The 19932-nt window shown below is 38.4% G+C and overlaps 4 protein-coding genes and 1 long non-coding RNA gene across 9 annotated transcripts; 4 read left to right on the forward strand and 1 right to left on the reverse strand.

Moving 5' to 3' along the window:
* The first annotated feature begins 37 nt into the window (after positions 1-37).
* LOC111449611 (putative leucine-rich repeat-containing protein DDB_G0290503) lies at positions 38-7660 on the forward strand. The gene is made up of 9 exons (XM_023089583.1): positions 38-229; positions 468-704; positions 832-1158; positions 1237-4401; positions 4858-5719; positions 5811-6451; positions 6694-6850; positions 6923-7004; positions 7290-7660. Exons 2-9 carry the CDS (start codon positions 492-494, stop codon positions 7390-7392), a joined length of 5550 nt encoding a protein of 1849 aa, XP_022945351.1. The 5' UTR covers positions 38-229; positions 468-491; the 3' UTR covers positions 7393-7660.
* LOC111449617 (RPM1-interacting protein 4-like) lies at positions 7442-9867 on the forward strand. Its single transcript, XM_023089595.1, has 4 exons — positions 7442-7453; positions 8541-8664; positions 8808-9032; positions 9570-9867. The coding sequence occupies exons 2-4, from the start codon at positions 8656-8658 to the stop codon at positions 9600-9602; spliced, it is 267 nt and encodes an 88-aa protein (XP_022945363.1). The 5' UTR covers positions 7442-7453; positions 8541-8655; the 3' UTR covers positions 9603-9867.
* Positions 9868-11200: 1333 nt separating this feature from the next.
* Positions 11201-16357, forward strand: LOC111449618 (regulator of G-protein signaling 1-like). 5 transcript variants are annotated; one of them, XR_002711672.1, is made up of 5 exons: positions 14270-14357; positions 14629-14754; positions 15392-15563; positions 15651-15735; positions 16152-16357. XR_002711672.1 is itself a non-coding variant. In XM_023089596.1 (4 exons), exons 1-4 carry the CDS (start codon positions 11457-11459, stop codon positions 14654-14656), a joined length of 258 nt encoding a protein of 85 aa, XP_022945364.1. In that variant the 5' UTR covers positions 11201-11456; the 3' UTR covers positions 14657-14755. The 5 variants fall into 5 exon arrangements, 1 of the variants encoding a protein (XP_022945364.1); XM_023089596.1 differs by lacking the exons at positions 15392-15563; positions 15651-15735; positions 16152-16357 and adding exons at positions 11201-11540; positions 14108-14168 and having other exon boundaries at positions 14273-14357; positions 14629-14755; XR_002711670.1 differs by having other exon boundaries at positions 15392-15735.
* LOC111449619 lies at positions 12214-13759 on the reverse strand. The gene is made up of 3 exons (XR_002711673.1): positions 13511-13759; positions 13334-13407; positions 12214-12488 (listed from the first exon to the last, which is right to left on the reverse strand). It is a non-coding gene; the product is annotated as an uncharacterized LOC111449619 (long non-coding RNA).
* Positions 16358-16612: 255 nt separating the features above from the next.
* LOC111449614 (very-long-chain 3-oxoacyl-CoA reductase-like protein At1g24470) lies at positions 16613-19929 on the forward strand. Its single transcript, XM_023089593.1, has 3 exons — positions 16613-17784; positions 19298-19367; positions 19441-19929. Exons 1-3 carry the CDS (start codon positions 17036-17038, stop codon positions 19708-19710), a joined length of 1089 nt encoding a protein of 362 aa, XP_022945361.1. The 5' UTR covers positions 16613-17035; the 3' UTR covers positions 19711-19929.
* Positions 19930-19932: the final 3 nt, after the last annotated feature.

Consider the following 19932-nt stretch of genomic DNA (forward strand, 5'->3'; position numbering starts at 1 on the left):
TCAAATTTTGACTTTTAGGAAACTTAGATCGAGCAGGGGATGGGCCTGAACCGACATTTCGGTATAGGCCCGTTGATGAAGTTGAGCCTGCGATTCAGACCAACCGTGACGCTAAATCAGGTCAATTGATTTGCGAAATTAATTGCTTCAACTCTCTACAGATTCATGTGGAAAAGGTTATCGAGTCGTCGATCCAGTATCGATATCTGACAGTTACTCATTCATCATTGTAAGCAATTGCGATAGTGATTTTGCTGGTATCCATTTCTTTTACCCGCCATTTGGATTTATATATTGTTTTTTTCTTTTTTGAATTTGTAATTCTGCGAATTGGGGGTGGAATCTTGGATTTTGAGGGTTTAATGGTTATTTGATTCAATTTAGATCTCATTTTGGAATTCTTTTGAGGTAATTGATTTGCTAGGGTTATTTTGTTTTGTATGAGATCTAATTCTTCTTGAGGTTAGGGCGGTGGGTTATGAGATATCGACATGTCTGAGAATCATGATCCAGAGCAGTCGCTGCTGAGTTCAGGAACTGGAGCTGAAGATGGAAATAATGGGGTGGAAATTGTGGAAATTACGGTTAATGATGGTGTTGTGGAGTCATCCTCTGAGACGGCCGCGGACATTGTTTCGGAGAATGACTCCGTTTTGCAGTCCTCTGAGATATCCAGTGGATTTGTCCCGTCCGAACCGAACCAGGTTAGTGTAGCATTGATTTGCATGCACAAGCTGCAGAAATTTTTTAGCATGAATTTTCCTTGTTAATTTGAGAAGAAAATGGAAGTTAATACTTTGAAGATAATATGGTTTTTAACATGGAGTTTAGGGATTGGTAATATCGCCAGAGAGTCCTCGAACCGAAGGTGCAGAGAACTCGCCACAAGATGACTCCGATGATATTGTAATAGTCGAAGATGTTGGAAAAGAAGATATGTTTGTGGACTGCCCGGACGAGTTGGTTGGCAATGCTGATATCAGAGAAGCAGTAGCAGCTGCTGAAACTCAAGGTAGTTTGACGGAGGAAGCGCCTTCTGATACGCAGGAATTACAGTATGAGGTAGAAAAAGTTTCTTTTATACACGAGGTCGAAAATACGAGGGCCACTCTGAATGAGACCATTTTTGAGAAAGAAAATGTCATACAAGATTTTGAGGTTCATAATCCCTCTTCAGTTGTGGATACAACGCTTTTGTTGTGGCATTAAACTTTTTTTTTGGTGCTTGATTTGCAGGAAGAAAGAGAAGCTTTTGTGCAAGAACTTCTTAGCATTTGTCGCCAATTAAAGACTGCTACTAATCAACAGTCATTGTTCAATATTACTGGCAGTCAGTTGAACGAGAGTGTTCATTTGTATGGAATCGAGCAGGTTGAAGAGAACACTTCGGTTACTAATTCCACATTGAAAGACCTAATAAATGAATGCTCACAATTGGTTAATAGGACTTTAGATGAACGGTTGCAGTACGAGGCTACTATAGGAGAACTGCGTAATAGCCTCTTAATGAAGGATCAAGAGATTGAATATCTTAATGCAAAGGTTGTCGAAATTTTGGTGACTGATGAAGTTGTTCGCTCTTATGCAAATTCAATTGAAGATTCTATGAAAATTTCGTTAGAGAAGGAGAGGGATACGAATGCCACATTAGACAGGGTGCTAGCTTCTGTCAACTCAGTATTGAATCAGCAAGATCTTCCTGGCGATTCTACATCTGAGAAAACAGTTCTTGTTGAAAGAAGCGCTTCTCTGTTGGTTGATAATTATAAAAAAATCCTTCTGGAAATCAATCAACTCCAAAAATGTTTATCTGGGGCAGAGTCCGACACCGTCTTTGCAGGATTGGAAACGATTTTGGGCTCTGCTTGTGATGAGTTAATTGAGCTCAAAGCTAAAGAGGTAAGCAATGTTGCAAAAATGCATCAACTGGAAGATGAAAATAGAAGATTGGCTGTTGAGCTAGACAATTACAGATTGACAGTTGAGACTGTTAATGCAGAACTTGAAAAAGCAAAAAGTGAGCTGGAACAGGAAATGATGAGGGGTGCTAGTACCAAAGAGAAGCTAAAAATGGCTGTGACAAAAGGCAAGGCATTAGTACAGCAACGTGATGCATTAAAACAGTCTCTAGCTGACAAAGGTCTTGAGCTTGAAAAATATTCTATCGAATTACAAGAGAAATCAAATGCCTTGGAGGCTGCAGAACTAATTAAGGTTGACTTGGCTAAAAATGAAAATTTAGTTGCATCACTGCAGGAAAATTTGTTGCAAAGGAATACGGTCCTTGAAACATTTGAGGATATCATATCTCAAGTTGAAGTTCCTCGTGAACTCACGTCAATGGATAGTATAGAAAGAATCAAGTGGCTTGTGGATGAGAAGAAGGTCCTGGAGGCTATTTTATTGGAGTTTCATAAACTAAAAGATAATCAAAACTTATCTGATTTTCCAGATTTGATTGCACCTTATGACCTGAAATCTTCCGTCAGTTGGCTTAAGGAATCATTTTTTCAGGCTAAAGATGAAATAATGATCTTGCGAGATGAACTTGTTAAAACAAAAGAAGCAGCATGTGGAGAGATTGACCGCATAAGTGCATTACTTTCAATTGAATTACAGGAAAAGGACTATATCCAGGAGGAGTTGGATGATCTGTTAAGAAAACACGAAGAGGTCATGATAAAAGAGCATCAGGCTTCGTTGGAGAAGGCTCAAATCATAAAAATGTTACAAGAAGAATCTGGAATGATAACAGATGATGGAGGGGTCAGTGAAATTTCGTTGGACTTAAACTTGCTTGCTTACAGATGCTTTCAGAGGATAAAAGAGCAGGCCAGTGTTGCTGCTGAAGTTTCTAGTGAATACGTAGAATCTTTTGCAAAGGTTCAAACTCTTTTGTATGTTAGTCATCAGGATTTGATGCTCCATGATATACTCCTAGAAGAGGAGTCTTCTAATATCAGCAATTACTCAACTAGATTAAGATCAGTATCTCAAGAACTTAGAGAAGTGAAAGAGGAAAATGACTCTTTGCAGAGAGATATCCAAAGATCAGAGGAGAAATATGCCATGCTAAGGGAAAAGTTGTCCTTGGCAGTCAAGAAAGGCAAAGGACTTGTTCAGGACAGGGAAAATATGAAAAGTGTCTTAGATGAAAAGAACATAGAAATAGAGAAGTTGAAATTACAATTAGATAGTCTAGAATCAACAGTTGATGATTGCAGAAATCAAATCAATTTGTTGTCTATTGATACACAGCGCATTCCAGAGTTGGAGGCTGATCTTGATATTTTGAAGGGAAAATGCAATCAATATGAGCAGTTCTTATTAGAGAGCAATAATATGTTACAGAAAGTAATTGAATCAATTGATGGAATTGTTCTTCCCATTAATATAGTTTTTGAAGAGCCTATAGCTAAGGTGAAGTGGATTGCAGACTACATTAGGGAATCACATGATGCTAAGATATGTAAAGAACAAGAATTGGAGAGTATTAAAGAGGAATTAATTACTATGGAAAGTAAATTAAGAGATGCTTTAGCTGCTATAAACTCATTGGAAATTGCATTATCATCTGCTGAGAAAAACATTTTTCAACTTTCTGAGGAGAAAAAGGAAATAGAATCTAGTAAGATGCACATTGAACATGAATTACAGAAAGCATTAGATGAAGCCTATTCACAGTCCAGCAAGTCCGCAGAGACTTATTCATCCATGAACCTACTTCAAGAATCATTATCACAGGCAGAAAATAAAATACTTGCGCTTGTCAAAGAGAAAGAAGAAGCTGAAGTTTGTAAAGTCACTGTAGAGATGGAGTCTAAAAAAGTAAAGGAGGAAGTGGCTATTCAGACAGATAAATTGGCAGAGGCCCAGAGAACTATAAACACGTTAGAAAAGACATTAATTGAGCTTGAGACAAATGTTGCTTTGCTGAATGAACGGAATGCTGAAGCACAAAGTGCTATAGAGAAGCTAGAAACTGAGCGAAAGATATTGCAAGAGGAAGTCAGCTCTCAAGAGAGCAAAGTTGTTGAGGCAGTTGAATCAATAACATCTTTGGAAAATGCATTACGTAAGGCAGAAAGTAAAATTTCTATAATTGAAGGTGAGAGGAAAGATTCTGAAAATGAAATATTTGCTCTAAATTCCAAATTAAATGCATGCATGGAAGAGTTGGCCGGGACTAGTGGCAGCTTAGAGAGCAGATCTATAGAGTTTGCCGGCTACCTCAATGATCTTCATAAGTTTATTGCAGATGAGACATTGTTGACTGTGGTGACAGGATGCTTTGAGAAGAAATTTGAGAGACTAAGAGAGATTGATATCGTTCTGAAGAACACTAGTGATTGTTTTGTTAACAGCGGTCTAATAGGTTCTCATAACCATCATGCTGTTAAGGTATTCTCTCTCTCTCTTCTTCTTTTTTTTTTTTTCTGGATATCAAAGATCGGTAAACGACTAACTTTTATAGCTTTCGACAAGTCCATACAGAAATTATTCAGCATGCTGATCCGTTTATGCCGGTCTGTGTCTTTAATGTTTGTGTGTTTTGGTGCCTCCTTTGGCCGAGCTTTTTATGGCCTGTTTTTCTATTGTAATTTTATTTTTCTTTATAAAATGCAGCTTTCTCATTGGAAAAAATTCTGCATTTTACTTCTTTTCTTTTTGCTTTCTGAATGGCAGCCATTTGATGCTCTTTTGAGCCTATTAACAGTGGACACCCCCCCCCCCTTGGGGCACGTTGACATGTGTGCTTCTCGCATTGTAGAAATATGTGAAGTATTTAATTAACTATTTTCAAATATTCCATGTGGTTTCAATTTAATGATTATGTTCTTTTCTAATTTAATCCAGGATCCGCATGCTATGGAGTCCCTCTCTCATGAAAAGCTCCTTGATTTTGCTGCTGAAATTGAAAGTGGTAAGGTGGTTGTTGAAGGTGATGCTGGCAACATTTCTTCATCTTTTAGAAAGATTATGGAAGGAATCTGGTTAAAGAACAAAAGATTCACAGATTATTTTGAAGGTTTCTCCTCTTCAATGGACGGGTTTATGGCTGATCTGTTAAAAAAAGTTGAAGCAACAAGGGAGGAAGTAGTTTTTGTGTGTGGACACGTTGAATCCTTGAAAGAGATGGTGAAGAATCTCGAAATGTATAAACAGGAACAAGAAAATACCAAAGTGATGCTGGAAGATGATGTTTCACTTTTATTGTCTGCCTGTGTTGAAGCAACAAAAGAACTTCAGTTTGAAATGACCAACCATCTACTTTTCCTCGACTCTATTCCCGAACTTGACAACTTGAAGGATAGCATACCCATGGAAAGTAGTGAAACTAATGGAGCTTCAGCCGCAGAGTCTCCCGCAAATTCTACTAGAAGCAAGTCAGCTGCTGCTGCAGAAAAATTATTGGCTGCAAGTAGAAAAGTTCAATCTATGGTTAAACAGTTTGAGAGCGTCATTAAGGGTGCTGCTGCTAGAATTCAAGATACACAGCATATATTAGAAATAACTGAGGCAACTACTGAGAAAGTTAGAGAGGAAAGGGACTTGAACAAACATATGGTAGTTAAGTTGGAGGCTGATTTACAACTATTACAGAATTCCTGTGATGATCTGAAGCGTCAACTGGAGGTCTGTCAGGCAAATAAAGAAAAGTTGAAAGAAAGAGAGGCTGAAGTTTCATCATTGTATAGTAGTTTGGTGAAAGAACAAGGTAAACCCTTCTTTCTTCAAATATTTGGAGAAGTTTTCCACGACCTTTTTAATATATTCTGATTGCTTATTTATTTTTTTCGTTGTGGCAGAAGACTGCGTTTTGTCAGCAATGCAAATGAAAGCCCTCTTTGAGAAAGTTAGAAGAATCGAGTTCCTTTTTCAAGAATCAGAATATCAAGATCTGGAACAATATGATTCACCTGATGTAAAGAAGCTCTTTTACCTAACTGATTATGTTTCTGAGTTACAAAATCAGCTAAAATTATTATCTCATGACAACCAAAAGCTGCAGTCTACAGTGACTACACAAACACTTGCAATTGAACAGCTAAAAGAGGAGGTTGATAGAGCATCGAGGGATCATCTCGATTTAGAGGAGTTGAAGAAAGATCTCTCAGAGCTTTCTTATTCTTTGGAACAACATACTAGTTTGTTGGGTAGTAAATATAGTGGAGATTCTGAGTCCGATGGGTTGAAGGAACTAGTAAGAACTATAGGAAGACAGGTCCTGGATTTGCTTTCAGAATCTGAAAATTCAAAAACCAAAGTTGAGGAACTGAGTAAGAAGTTAATAGGTAGCCAAAAGGTTGTGGATGAACTAACTACCAAGAATAAGCTACTTGAAGAGTCACTTCATGGCCGGACATCTCAATCAGAGATCATAAAAGAAAGGGGCATCTTTGAAGCACCATTTCCTTCTGGATCAGAGATATCAGAAATTGAAGAAGCGGTACATATCCATATACTAAGTTTGAATTTAGTTGTCACAAATTACAACAGAGAAAAAAAAAACGTGAATTTTAAGCTATGGAATATAAATTGCTTGCTTGGGTCTGTCGAGATAGGTACCTACTATATTATCCGTAAGAAGTACAAGTAGGATACTGTTTTGTTAGATGTGCATTTCATATAAATGGTTCTCTTGGCAGGAAATTCCATGGATCACATCTTCTTCTGTTTGGTATTTTGCAGGGACCAGTCGGGAAAAGTACAATACCGCCTGTTCCACCAGCCTCAGCTGCCCATGCTCGAATGTTGCGAAAAGGTTCAACTGATCATCTTGCGATTGATGTAGAAACAGAATCCGATCGTTTAATAGGAAGTGCCATGGAAATTGATAAAGACAAAGGTTTGTTATAAGTTTTGCCTACTTGTTTGATTAGTTTCAAAACCTAAAGAACTTACACATGTCCTTTTTCAGGTCATGCGTTCAAATCTCTCAATTCATCAGGTCTCATCCCAAGACATGGAAAACTTGTTGCAGATCGCATTGATGGAGTTTGGTAAGTGCTAATTTTTCACGAGGCCACACTAATTTTTTGACAGAAACGCTTGCTTCACCCAAAATCCTGTTTGAATTATCATAATATGGTGGTAAACTATGGCCACGACATGATTACTGAGACTACTAGAATTTTCTCCCCGCCATATAGGAAAAATGATTACAAGACATTGGCAACTCTATTTGGTTACACATCCATTTTTTCTGAACTGTCAAACGACACCGTATACTCAAACTTCTACATTTTGATACGATACAAGTATCCCTGATCCTAAACCCTTTGCAGGGTCTCCGGCGGTCGAATTCTAATGAGTCGTCCAGGCGCAAGGCTAGGTCTCATTACCTACTGGTTCTTGATACACATATGGTTACTGGGAGCCATTTTGTGACCAAATATATGATCCTCCACCAACAAAGGGATTTCCTTCATGTGTCGGTAAATTGTATCATGTATATAACAACCATCCTTTTCTCTATTTTTTCTTGGTTCATTTATTAATTACATTAGATTGTGCCTGTTATCATGCCTATATTGATTCTCAGGACTCAACTTTTAGGAGTTCGGAGAACCCATATCTTCTTTTGTACTTGTTAGATGATAGATTGAGTTATATATCATTAGTGGAACATAGGCCTTCATATTTTCTTTTTCATTCAGTCTTTTCTTTTGTTGATATGGTCAATTACGTAACTTCCTAATTGTTACCAATGCTCCACCTCATTTCTAGTAGCTTGCTGTTTAAATATATATAGACTCAAGTTCAACGTGTTGTTTGGGCACTATTTTAAAAATATTTTTCCATTTTTTATAACAAAAATATGTTTGAACTACTTTGTTTTTTTCTCGATTTTCTTATAGATGCTTCTTCTGAAATTGTTGGTGGTAGTTTCAACTTATAATATATATTTTTAGTGATTTTAACATATCCTATAATATTAGCTTTTGCCAGTTATTTTAAATACAGTTTTTTTTTTTATAAATAAGATGATACTTTTTGTATTAATGATTATATTAAAAAAAAAAACTTCAATTTTGTTAATGTTGGAAATTCCATTTATGACTTAACGCAGCCATATAATAGTCAAGTCAAGGCAATATATGGTATACTTTTATAGCTTTTTCAGTTTACTTTTTCTAATTCTGTCAATTCTTTGAATATTATTTTTCTTGACCGACAATTTGTTATTAATAAAAAATATAATCTTATTTAATAAATAAAACAACCCTATACATTTTGTTATTGGCCGAAGATTAATACAGACTCAAATTAAATCTAAAATTCTCTAGTGCATTATGGTTATATAGGCATTAACCTTTTACATTATTAGAAAAAGAGCAACCATATGATTGTTTATAGTATAGTTGTCATTATTTAATACATTCTCTTGCTTGTTGCCTTTATAAATTCTGTTCACATTGGGCCATCTTTATTAGGCAGTTGCAATGAGCCGCCTATTTTGAGCCTCTCAAAGTCTTCTTCTCTTCATCTCAACGGTAAAACTCTCTTACGCGTTTGATAAATTGAACTTTTGTCAGCCACCAAACCAAATACTCTATAAGAAGAAACCCATACTTCCTCTTCTTCTTCAACCACAGCTCTTCCTCTTCTTGCCATTTTCCATTTGCTCAAAACAATCTGCAATCTTCAGATATGACATCAGTAAGATTCTGTTCCGTCCATTTTTGTGCTTTCTAATGCATGGTTGCCTTGTTTTCTTCATTGCTTTTGCTGGTTTCTTGATGGGTTGAAGTTGGTGTTGAAGCTGCCATTGCTTTCCATTTCTGAGTTGTTCTTTCTTGCAGGCTCATAGGGGTTCATCTCTGCCCAAGTTTGGTGAGTGGGATGAAAAAGATCCTGCTGCAGCTGAAGGGTTCACAGTGATTTTCGATAGGGCTCGAGACACTAAGAAGAATGGAGGAACTCCAAATAATGTGATACCACAGGAAAACCAAATCCAAAACCAATACCGAAGTAAAAATCATGAAGCTGCTAAGAAGAATCAGAAGCAAAAGTATCCAAGAAAGGAGGTATGTTATGTCATAAATGTCTAGTACTACTCGGATATACCATACTTCCTTTGTTTTGTTTCTAGTATGATTTTGTGTTAGATCCCAAAACATTCCTTATAAGGGTGTGGAAACCTTTCCCTACTAGACACGTTTTAAACCCTTGAGGGGAGGCCCAGAAGGAAAAGCCCAAAGAAGACAATATCTACTAGCGGTGGGCTTAGACCATTACATGAAAAATTTTAAAACTTCAACCAAACATTCTTTACAAGGGGGTATGGGGACCTCTCTTTAATAGACGCGTTTTAAAAACCTTGAGGGGAAGCCCGAAAAGAAAAGCCCAAAAAAGACAACATCTACTCACGGTGGACTTGGGCTGTTACATTTAAATACAAATTGAGACGGACATTAAATGGAGGGAGTATTCATACTCTCGTATTACCTTATTACCTGAAATTTTCCTTAGTTTGGTTATGTTTTGTTGTGTTGTGCTATGAGTATGCCTCATTGCAGCTGTGTTCTTACATTTTGCCAAACCATTTTGTTTCTTTCTTGCAGAAAGCATCGCATAGCTGCTTGTGCTTCTGGTAGGCTTCTTGTGGTGGGTTTTTAACTGCAGAGATTGATGCTTTGTTGATTCAATTGGTTGTGTATACAGTTTTCCTTTTGGTGTCTTATTTTTGGTAAATTTTTATGGGGTTTTCTTTCAGTTCATTACATTAGGCTTCTTGGGTTTCTTCCTTCTGTACTTAATCCATTGTTTATAGAAAGAAAAAGTTGAGTTATATTATTTTATTGTGAAATAAGTTTTGAATTTGGAGCTTCTTTTGTCAATGCTAATACATGGTTCTTTTGACATGGTCTTGTTTGATCAGCTAGATTAGGACTAATTAGCTTGAAATGGTCATATTTTGATCATCTAACCTATCTTTACAACTCATCAATTTGGCTTCTAGAGTTTCGTAAAGCCGTGTAAAGTTGTCGGGACACTATATTTTACTTTGAATAGTATACCACGAATAGAGTGAAGATTTAAACTTGTGACGTGTGATTACGCATGTTTAACTATATCTGAATAGCGTAAACCTAGTCATTGACTAAAAGAAAGCAGAAATGCTCGTTCTACTACCTTTTTCAAATTTACCTTACAAAAACAACATGCATGACAGACACTTCAAAAGATGTAATTTTTATCTTTTATAATCATAATTAGTCGCGGTGTATACGTTTTACTATGAGTGGTCACTGTAAGTGTAACCTCAAAATAAATAAAAAACCTTAAAATAAACTTTATAAATAAAAAACCTTAAAATAAATATTAATGAAATATATAACTCTAAATTATCGTCACCCAAAATTTATAATTATCTCAGAATAAATGAAACTTGATTTTCTTATATAAATTGCAACCGCTCGTAATAATTTGAACAACAATTTTTTCACATATTCTTGAAGTTTATATTTTATGTGATGTCTCGGATCATATCAATTACTCCCGAATCAATATTAAAAGCTTTTCTTTCTAAAGAGATTTAATTCAAAACTATTATACGCTCAAGATTCAATATTAAAATAATTTGAGAGATTTTCTTCGACTTTGTCTGTGTCAACAAACAGCTGAGTAAAATAGTAATGAGTCTTAGTAGCCATTAAAGTCCGCCTTCATACTGTGTGAGATCCCACATCGGTTGAACCTCTCCTTAGGAGACGCATTTTAAAACCTTGAAGCTGACGACGATACGTAACGGGCTAAAGCGGACAATATCTACTAACGGTGGGCTTAGTTTGTTACAAATGGTATTAGAGCCACCAGCGAGGACGTTGAGACCCCAAAGGGGGTGAATTTTGAGATCCCACGTCGGTTGGAGAGGGGAACGAAACATTCCTTATAAGGGTGTGGAAACCTTTCTCTAACAAATATGTTTTAAAATCGTGAGGTTGACGGCTATATGTAACAAGCTAAAACGGACTTAGGCTTTTACATACTGAGTCGAAAGTTCATCGCTTAACAGATAAAAGTTATTTTAGGGATAACAGACTAATCTTCTAAAAAAACTCACATTGAGAAGGTTTGAAATCTGGAAGTTATCTCTTGATCGCCTAAGAATGTAGTATGTTTCAAGGGTTGGAATTGTACATCAAAGTGATACATGAACTAGTTTTAGAACGTCGTGAGAACATATTGAGAAGATCTTTTCCTAATACGAGAGGACGGGGAAGGAAGCACCTCTAATATACCATGTCCACCTATTGGTAGCAAAATTTGGACCATATGATTTAACTTTTTGACACTGAATAAGAATCGAACAATAATCAATCGATTATTGCAGGGCGAACAATGGAATCAAAATCATCTGATTATGTCAAAATTTTCCGACGAATCAGACGATTTCTTCAAGCTATTGCTTCGTCGAATCGAAGGAAGAAAGTTACTCATCTTAACGGATGCAAAATGGCGCTCTGTGCCGTCGACGGTGGCTACCCCAGCGATCACATCGCGATAGATTTTGCTGCACATTGTATGGCTTTGTGAGTTTCTTTCTTCTGCTCTTTGATTGATTCTTTATTCGCGTTTGTGCCAGTTTCGAAGTGATTGCTCGTAGATTCTTTGCCCTAATGCGTAAATTTTGTTTGCTGGTCTTCTTTAGCTTGAAACGATCCAACCATTTCGCACATTGTATCAACTTCTTTGTTTTCTTGAATGAATTTATTTTTAATTCATTTACATGGAACTATCTGCATTTTCTTATTCATTATTATCCTTTAGAATTGAGCTAGTTGCTCTTGAAGGTTAAGCTCTTCTCACATTTTCTCCTGTTGATTTATGGCTGATTTGTATGTTCAAATTGGGGATTAAATCATCCCTCTTTCTTGCTTTCAGCCGCTTTGGATTCTAGTAATTCAAGTTTTTGTTAACCTCAATCTCCTGCTGTCAATTGTGGTCTGCCATGGAACTATTTCTATCGGTAACAGCTCAAGCCTACCGCTATAAGATATTATCCGTTTTGGTCCATTACACATTGCCGTCAGCCTTAGGGTATTTGAAACCCGTATTCAGGGAGATGTTTCCACATCCTTATAAAGAATGTTTCGTTCCCCTTCCCAATAGATGTGGGATCTCACAATCCACCTGTTTTGAAGTCCCCTTGTAACGACCGTTCTCCGACACATCGAATCACGAATTGTTACGTGGACTCTAGGATAAAAAGCCCTACAACATTTTCATTTGATAAAACGGGAGACACAATAAAATTAATGTTATCTGATAAGCATTAAAAATCCAAATAGTTCCAAAACTTAACGGGATCCGCGGAAACACAACAAAAGAAAAACAGTTACAAAATAGCATAAGTTTTCCAAAAATAAACATCAAAATGGCATTAAAACGACGTGGACAAAGAGGACTCGATTTAAGGGTCTCCACTGTAGCCGCACGACTCCACACATTCCCGCCACCGACATTGGTCTACTTAGCACCTGAAAAAATAGCAACAACATGGGATGAGTATAAAAATACTCAGTAATCAACCTACTTGTAGGCTATTATCGGACTTAATCCTATTCACGGAAACTTTGGCTATATGCCCGAATCTATCTCTAGCAAGGACTACTATAGTCTCAAAAGAAGACCCTGTGGATTCTCATTTATATGGATTTTCTTCCATACCGAACTATTTACTGAGCTTAAATCAGTGGATTTTTCCCTAGTAGTGTCTGGCCTTAACTGCCTGTTCCTGAGAATCAGTAACTACCTGTCACTACGCCCCGCCGGGCTGGGTCAGTAAACTACCTGTCTTACACTCCGATCGGGTTTAGATCAGTAAAAGGCCATGGGTCTCCCCACTAGGCACCCCTGACGTGGTACTATAGTATGATAATTACTAAGGCCACCCATATCTACAATAGGTGACTACTAAAAGACGGTAACTTATAATCTACGAAATTCATAATTCACGCTATCTAGCACATAGCAAAATAGTCCAATTCACACATGGGCAATAAAGGGCTATCCACACCCCAAAACAAAACAGCAGAAAGTATCAAGGCTCACATTGTACTTATCATGCAAATCAAGAAATAACAATCTATCTCGACTTCCTAGGAAACACATAAATCCAAACGCCTATCAGAGAAATTCACAATAATGCATGCGGAAGCTATATAACCCTAACTATAATCAAGGTATAAACACTCACGATATCGAAGTACCATAAATGAAACTAATGTTAACCAAACTCCTAAGTATAATACTAGATCATTTGCCCATACTCCAAACCGACTCCTACAAGCATTTCTTAGAACTTGCTCCATGAGGATATTACTTGTTGTAGACTTTTCGAGCTTGTTTCGGGTCTTCAACAAATTTCCAATTCGTTCAAAGATCTACAATTAAGTCCTACATTGAGAAAATATATCAAAACTATAGAAGTTGAGTAGGATTCGAGTTAAAAATAGTCCAAATTTAGAGCATTGGCCTCTGAACCGAGGGTCATGCATACCTTCGAGTCTAGTTTTGGGTAGTGGACCAGAATCTGCTAATTGGGTCGGGTCGGGTCCAACGGTTCGTTAAATCCAACGATCAGCTCCTTCCTTCCAGCGACCTTCCTTTCCTTCTTCAGCTTCTTCGACTCTTATCAATGTTCCCTTTTCTTTTTCCTTCTTATTTCAAAAACAGCTTGGTTCAACCCCTCTCTCGGATTTATTGGCCTCTCAGAAACAAGATTTAAAGAGAAGATTTTGGGTAGGTGGCAGACCTACCCACTGGCCTTTTCATATTTCTGCTCTCATATTTCTGTCCTTTCATATTCCATATATATATTTTTTTATTGGTACAGCTGGCTTTTCTTCATTTAATGCTAGCAATAAGAGTTATTACACCCTCCTGCACACCGCCTAGTGTCTAGCTCTAATACCATTTATAACAGCTCAAGCTCACCGCTAACAGATATTGTCCGCTTTGGCCCGGTATGTAACGGACCAAGGTGAATTATATATGCTAATGGTGGGCTTGAGCTGTTGCACTATCACTCTTCATTCTTTTTCTCATTTTATGGTTCGAGGTGCAATTTATCCCACCTTACTATATCTCTGTTCAGATATCTGTTAGTTTCCTCAAATTCAAGAGGCAAAGAAGGCGGTCTTGCTATATTTGGGCAGGTTTCAATACTTTTTTTCATCATTATTAACTTCCTATCAGATAGAGTTTTAAATATTTCTGATTACTTTTCTTCCCAAATTTTATTTTCCATTTCTTGCTTCATTGTGGGCTGAAGGTCCCCTCGGATTTGGTTTGCTGTTGAGTAGTCGCAAAACACAGACCTTCCAACTATATGACATTTTTGTAAGGTTAGTAGTAAACCAATAGTTTATGAATATTTTATTTTGTATATGATGTATGCGAGATCCTACATCGATTAGGTAGGAGAACGAACCATTCTTTATAAGAGTATGAAAACCTCTCCCTAGTAGGCGTGTTCTAAAAACCTTGAGAGGAAGCCCGAAAGGGAAAGCCTAAGTAGGACAATATCTGCTAGTAGTGGACTTGGGCCGTTTAAATCCTGATGAGAGAGTTTCAGAGACTTGTTCTAAACAATAAATATTTTATTTCTGGCTGCAGTTATCAATGTCAGGATGCTTCTGAATAACAGGTACCACATGAGGCCGCAGTGGATTGTTCCAATCATGTCTCTGCATATCCTATATGGGCTGTGGAAAGGAATAATTGTCTCAGCATCTTCAATTGGTATGGGGCCTCTGATTTTTTTTCTTTGATTAGCATAGTTTATGATGCTGATAAATTGATTGTATCCCATACCTCAGTTAATGGAATACGAAGGTGACAGTAAAATAGGATCAAAGTGAGTATTTTTTTCAAGTACTTCATGGTTTTGGCAATTCAATAATTTTCAAACAAAAAGTATCCAATAAATGAGTATCATGCTGAAGCTTGAAACTAAGGTTTTTGGTCAAGGTAACATGACTCTTTGCTGTTTTAATTCGGCGAGATTGAATTGAAATCATTTCTTAAAACGATATCTTACAAAACAGTAAAGTTCAGTATGTTATTATCATAATACTATTCGTTTCATGTTTTAATTGTGCACCTAAAAAAACTGTTTTTTTTTTTAACAAAAAAGTTGCAGATTAGCCCTGGATCAAGAGGATTGTTTCTTTCTGTCTCGCATTTTAAAAGGGCTTTTGCTACATCTTTGAATTTCTACTGGCATTCTGTTCATATTTACCTTGTATTTTCTCAATATCTCTGTCCTTTTATCATCAAAAGCTAATTAATGGAAAGAAGGGGTGCGTCGGAACGGTCGGTGGCTGCTTACTCTCATCCGAGAGTCTAATCTCTTAGTACTGTTTTTTTTTTTATCAAGGAAAAAATGGGGTCGATTTAGGCTCCTTCCCTTCCACTACATAGCTGCGCTAGCAGGTACCACGAGCCCTCTGTCCCATAGATCTAACCTGCTCGCGTGGTTCACCGGTTCTACTGAAAACTCTCATTTGTTGAAGGGAAGCATAATGCGCTTTAGGCACCGAGCGAGAAAGGTCTCTTCTTTTTCCTAATCTGAAGTGATATATGCATATATATACTACAAAACTCATCAATTTTTCACTTGTTCTTTGTTCTTCCAGGAGTTGCTTCTGCCTTTACTACGAATGAAATCCATGAAGAGATCTAGGACTCCAGGTTGCTTCTAGATTTCTGTTATTACTCGAGGTATGACGTGTGTGCTGCTTTATTATTGGGGGGGTGGGTAGTGGGGGACTCCTCCAGGTTGCCCCTAGCGAGCAAATTATTTCTTTCTTTTAGTCTCACTCAAATGGGTTCAAAGTAAAAGAAAGGGAATGTAGTTGAAGGAGAACTAAAAGTCATTAATCTCTCAACGTCAACAGCAAGGCAAGTTCAAAGTTGAAGGCAGAGTGAAGGTGCAAATAGATCATGTGATTGTCTTCATCTTTTAAAGATCTAAAACGAAAGTTTGTCTTGTTTTGAGCATCCATGATTTCAACGGTACTGTGGGGATGCACTGTTAGCAATTAATGTCTTGGAAGTAGCAGAGTTATCATCTTTTGCTCAATAATCTAATGGTCCTTCCTGTAAGGAGTAATTGCATCGGGGCTTTCATCTTGCAGGAGAGATGGTAGCTTTTGATGAATAAAATTGGACAGGTGAGCGATCTGAATCACGAACTAGAGCTTACCGCTAGCAAATATTGTCCTCTTTGAGCTTTTCCTTTCGAGCTTCCCCTCTAGGTTTCTAGAATGTGTCCGCTAGGGAGAGGTTTCCCCACCCTTATAAAAAACGTTTCGTTCTCCTTCCCAACCGATGTGGGATCTCACAATCCACCATCCTTCGGGGCCTAGCGTCCTCGCTAGCACTCATTCTCTTCTCTAATCGATGTGGGACCCCCAATCCACCTCCCTTCGAGGCCTAGTGTCCTTACTGGCGCACCACCTCGTGTCCACACCCGTCATTGGCACATCATCCGATGTCTGGCTTTGATACCATTTGTAACAACCCAAGCTCACCACTAACAGATATTGTCCATTTTGGCCCGTTACGTATCGCCGTCAGCCTCATAGTTTTAAAACGCGTTTGTTAGGAAGAGGTTTCCACACGCTTATAAAGAATGCTTCGTTCTCCTCCCCAACCGATGTGGGATCTCACACTCACCGTTTTTCAAGAACCGTCCAACTTCTCGGTAAAACATTGAAGCCAAAATTTCATAGAGTTATCTTGTACTTCCTTTTCTTACTGCCCTCCACTGAAGTTACTATAACAATACAATATATTTCCATTGTTTTCCTTAAAGGAAGGAAGCTCTGTGTCAGTTGTTTCTCTGATTTCTCCATTAATGTCGTATGGTTGGCGGCCATATCCATCTTCTGAGCTTTATTTAACCTTTGGAGGCATACTCACAGCCATAGTGAAAACACTTAGTTTTTATTTGACATTTGTAAAGCCCACTTCACGCCTTGTTTTGGTTGAAGGGACATGCATGAACTTCCAATAACGAATGAATGAAAATGACCATTCTTATGAAGTAGGTAATCAAACAGAGTTTCCTCTCTCTACTTTGTCTCTACTCTCTCTCGCCCTCCTTATCAAACCGATTATTCACACCATGATTGTAACATGCTCTCTGTTAGTTTCCTCTCAGCCAATTTGGCTTCTTGTCTTCTCCTTGCTTGGCTTCTTAATCATTCTCCAACGCTCCGCCGCCGTGGTCCGATGGGTTTACCGAGCCTTTCTCAGATCCCCCAAGGATCTGAGACGCTATGGCTCTTGGGTCATAGTCACTGGCGCCACGGACGGCATTGGAAAGTCCTTTGCCTATCAGCTTGCCAGTGCAGGCCTTAACCTTATACTCATTAGCAGAAGCTCAGCCAAGCTGAAGTCAGTTTCCGAGGATATCCAATCTCAGTTTCCTGATACAAACATAAAGATCATTGAATTGGACTTCACAGAAGATGATATTGGTGCTGGTATTGCTGAGATTAAGGAGATGATTGAAGATTTGGACGTGGGGATTCTGATAAACAACGTGGGAATTACATATCCAAACGCTAACTTTTTCCATGAAGTGGATGAGAAAGTTTGGATGGATGTTCTTAAAGTGAACGTGAAAGGCACTACTTGGGTTACCAAAGCTGTTTTGCCAAAGATGATTAAGAAGAACAGAGGAGCTATCGTGAATATTGGCTCCGGCGCTGCTGTTATTGTACCTTCTCATCCTCTCTATGCTATCTATGCTGCTACAAAAGCGTATGTAATAAACTACCCAACTTTTTTCTTCAATTTATTTTCTTTTACTACGTTCTAAGAGCCCCAAGTCCACCGCTAGCAGATATTGTCTTCTTTGGGCTTTCCTTTTGGGCTTTTTTCAAGGTTTTTAAAACTCGTCTACTAAGAAGAGGTTTTCATACCCTTATAAGGAATGTTTTGTTCTCCTCTTCGACCGATGTGAGATCTCACATTCCATTTCCCTTAGGGGCCCAACGTCCTCGCTGGCACACCCTTCGATGTCAAGCTCTAATACCATTTATAACAGCTCAAACCCACCGCTAGTAGATATTGTCCTCTTTGGGCTTCCCCAAAAGGTTTTTAAAATGCTTCTACTAGGGATTGGTTTTCATACCCTTATAAGAAATGTTTCGTTCTCCTCTCCGATCGATGTGGGATTTCACAATCTACCCCTTTTGAGGCCTAATGTTCTCGCTGGCGCACCGCTTGATGCCTAGCTCTAATACCATTTGTAATATTCCTAGCCCACTGCTAGCAAATATTGTCCTCTTTGGACTTTCTCTTTCTTTTTTTCTTTTTTGGGTCTACTAGGGAGAGGTTTACATACCGTTATAAAGAATGTTTCGTTCTCCTCTTCAACCGACGTTGGATTTCACAATAGGAATTCGTGATCATGGAGGGAAGAAAATGGAAAAGAAAATCAAGAGAATGAAGAAGAAAACTTCATCTCTTTCTCTCTCTTTCTGTGTGAAGAACTGTTACTGACATGTGCCTCCCTCACCACCCAATTGCTTCAGCAATGGCCATGTCTTCTTGTTTCGCCTCAACCAACTTTTGAGAAACTATTAAATTCTTCCCTGATTTTGAGATGAAAGAGTACAGTTACTCAGCAACTACCACGTCTCCTTGTTGGCACATGTCAGTAAGAATGTGAGATCCCACGTCGAATGGAGAGGACAACAAATCATTCCTTATAAAAATGTGGAAACCTCTCCCTAGCAGACGCGTTTTAAAACCTTTGAGGGAAAGTTCGAGAGGGAAAGTCCAAAGAGGATAATATCTGCTAGCTGTGTGACTTGAGCTGCTACAAATGGTATCAGAGTTAAACATCGGGCAATGTGCCAGCGAGGAGGTTGAGCTCCGTAGGGGGTGGACACGAGGGGGTATGCCAGCAACAACACTAGGTCTCAAAGGGGTGGATAGAGGGTCTCACATCGATGGGAGAAGAGAATGAGTGCTAGCGAGGACGCTGGGCGCCGAAGGATGGTGGATTATGAGATCGCACGTCGATTGGGGAGGAGAACGAAACATTCTTTAAAAGGGTGTGGAAACCTCTCCCTAGAAAACGCGTTTTAATAGTCTTGAAGGGAAGCCTGAAATGAAAAGTCCAAAGAGAACAATATTTGCTAGCGGTTAGCTCGGGGCTCGGGCTTAGGCTGTTGCCTTAACTTTTCTATTTGTGATATAATTGAAAAGCTGAAACGAAATCTTCCATTGTACCTTGTTGATGACAGAATCTGTGGTTGTTTTGCAGGTACGTGGACCAATTCTCAAGATCTCTCCATGTGGAATATAAAGACAGGGGAATTGATGTTCAGTGTCAGGTTAGTAAAGCTCACCCCCTCTTCTTACAACTATGTTTAGAGCTGAAATTTTTGTGTGAATTCAAAAAACCAGGTGCCATTGTATGTAGCAACTGAAATGGCATCAAGAGTGGCATCAGTGAGCAGAGCATCGCTGTTCATCCCATCGGCCGATGACTATGTAAGAGCTGCAATTCGCAGAATTGGATATGAGCCACGGTGCACCCCTTACTGGTCTCACTCTCTTCAATGGTGCTTTGCTTGTCTGCTCCCGGAGGCAGTTCTCGACGCCTGGCGACTGTCCATCGGGTTGCAGCGGAGGAGGAAGAGATCGGATGAGATCGGACGCCATGAAAGGGATTGAAGTTTGCAAACAAGAATGAAGGGCGGGCTTAGACTTGGAGATAAAAGCATATGATACAGTGAAATATTAAACTATCTTACTCATGGATGTATCCATGATGCATTGTTCAATAAGGGGTGATATGATATGGCTCGTTCAACTTGGGAAAGTTACGTTGTTTAAGCCGTTGTGTTGTCTTTTGCTTATAGTTATATAACGTTGCTTTTAAATTTTCGCTCATTC

This window comes from Cucurbita moschata, unplaced genomic scaffold (assembly GCF_002738365.1).
Source record: "Cucurbita moschata cultivar Rifu unplaced genomic scaffold, Cmos_1.0 Cmo_Scf00011, whole genome shotgun sequence".
In the NCBI taxonomy this organism is placed as follows: Eukaryota; Viridiplantae; Streptophyta; class Magnoliopsida; order Cucurbitales; family Cucurbitaceae; genus Cucurbita; species Cucurbita moschata.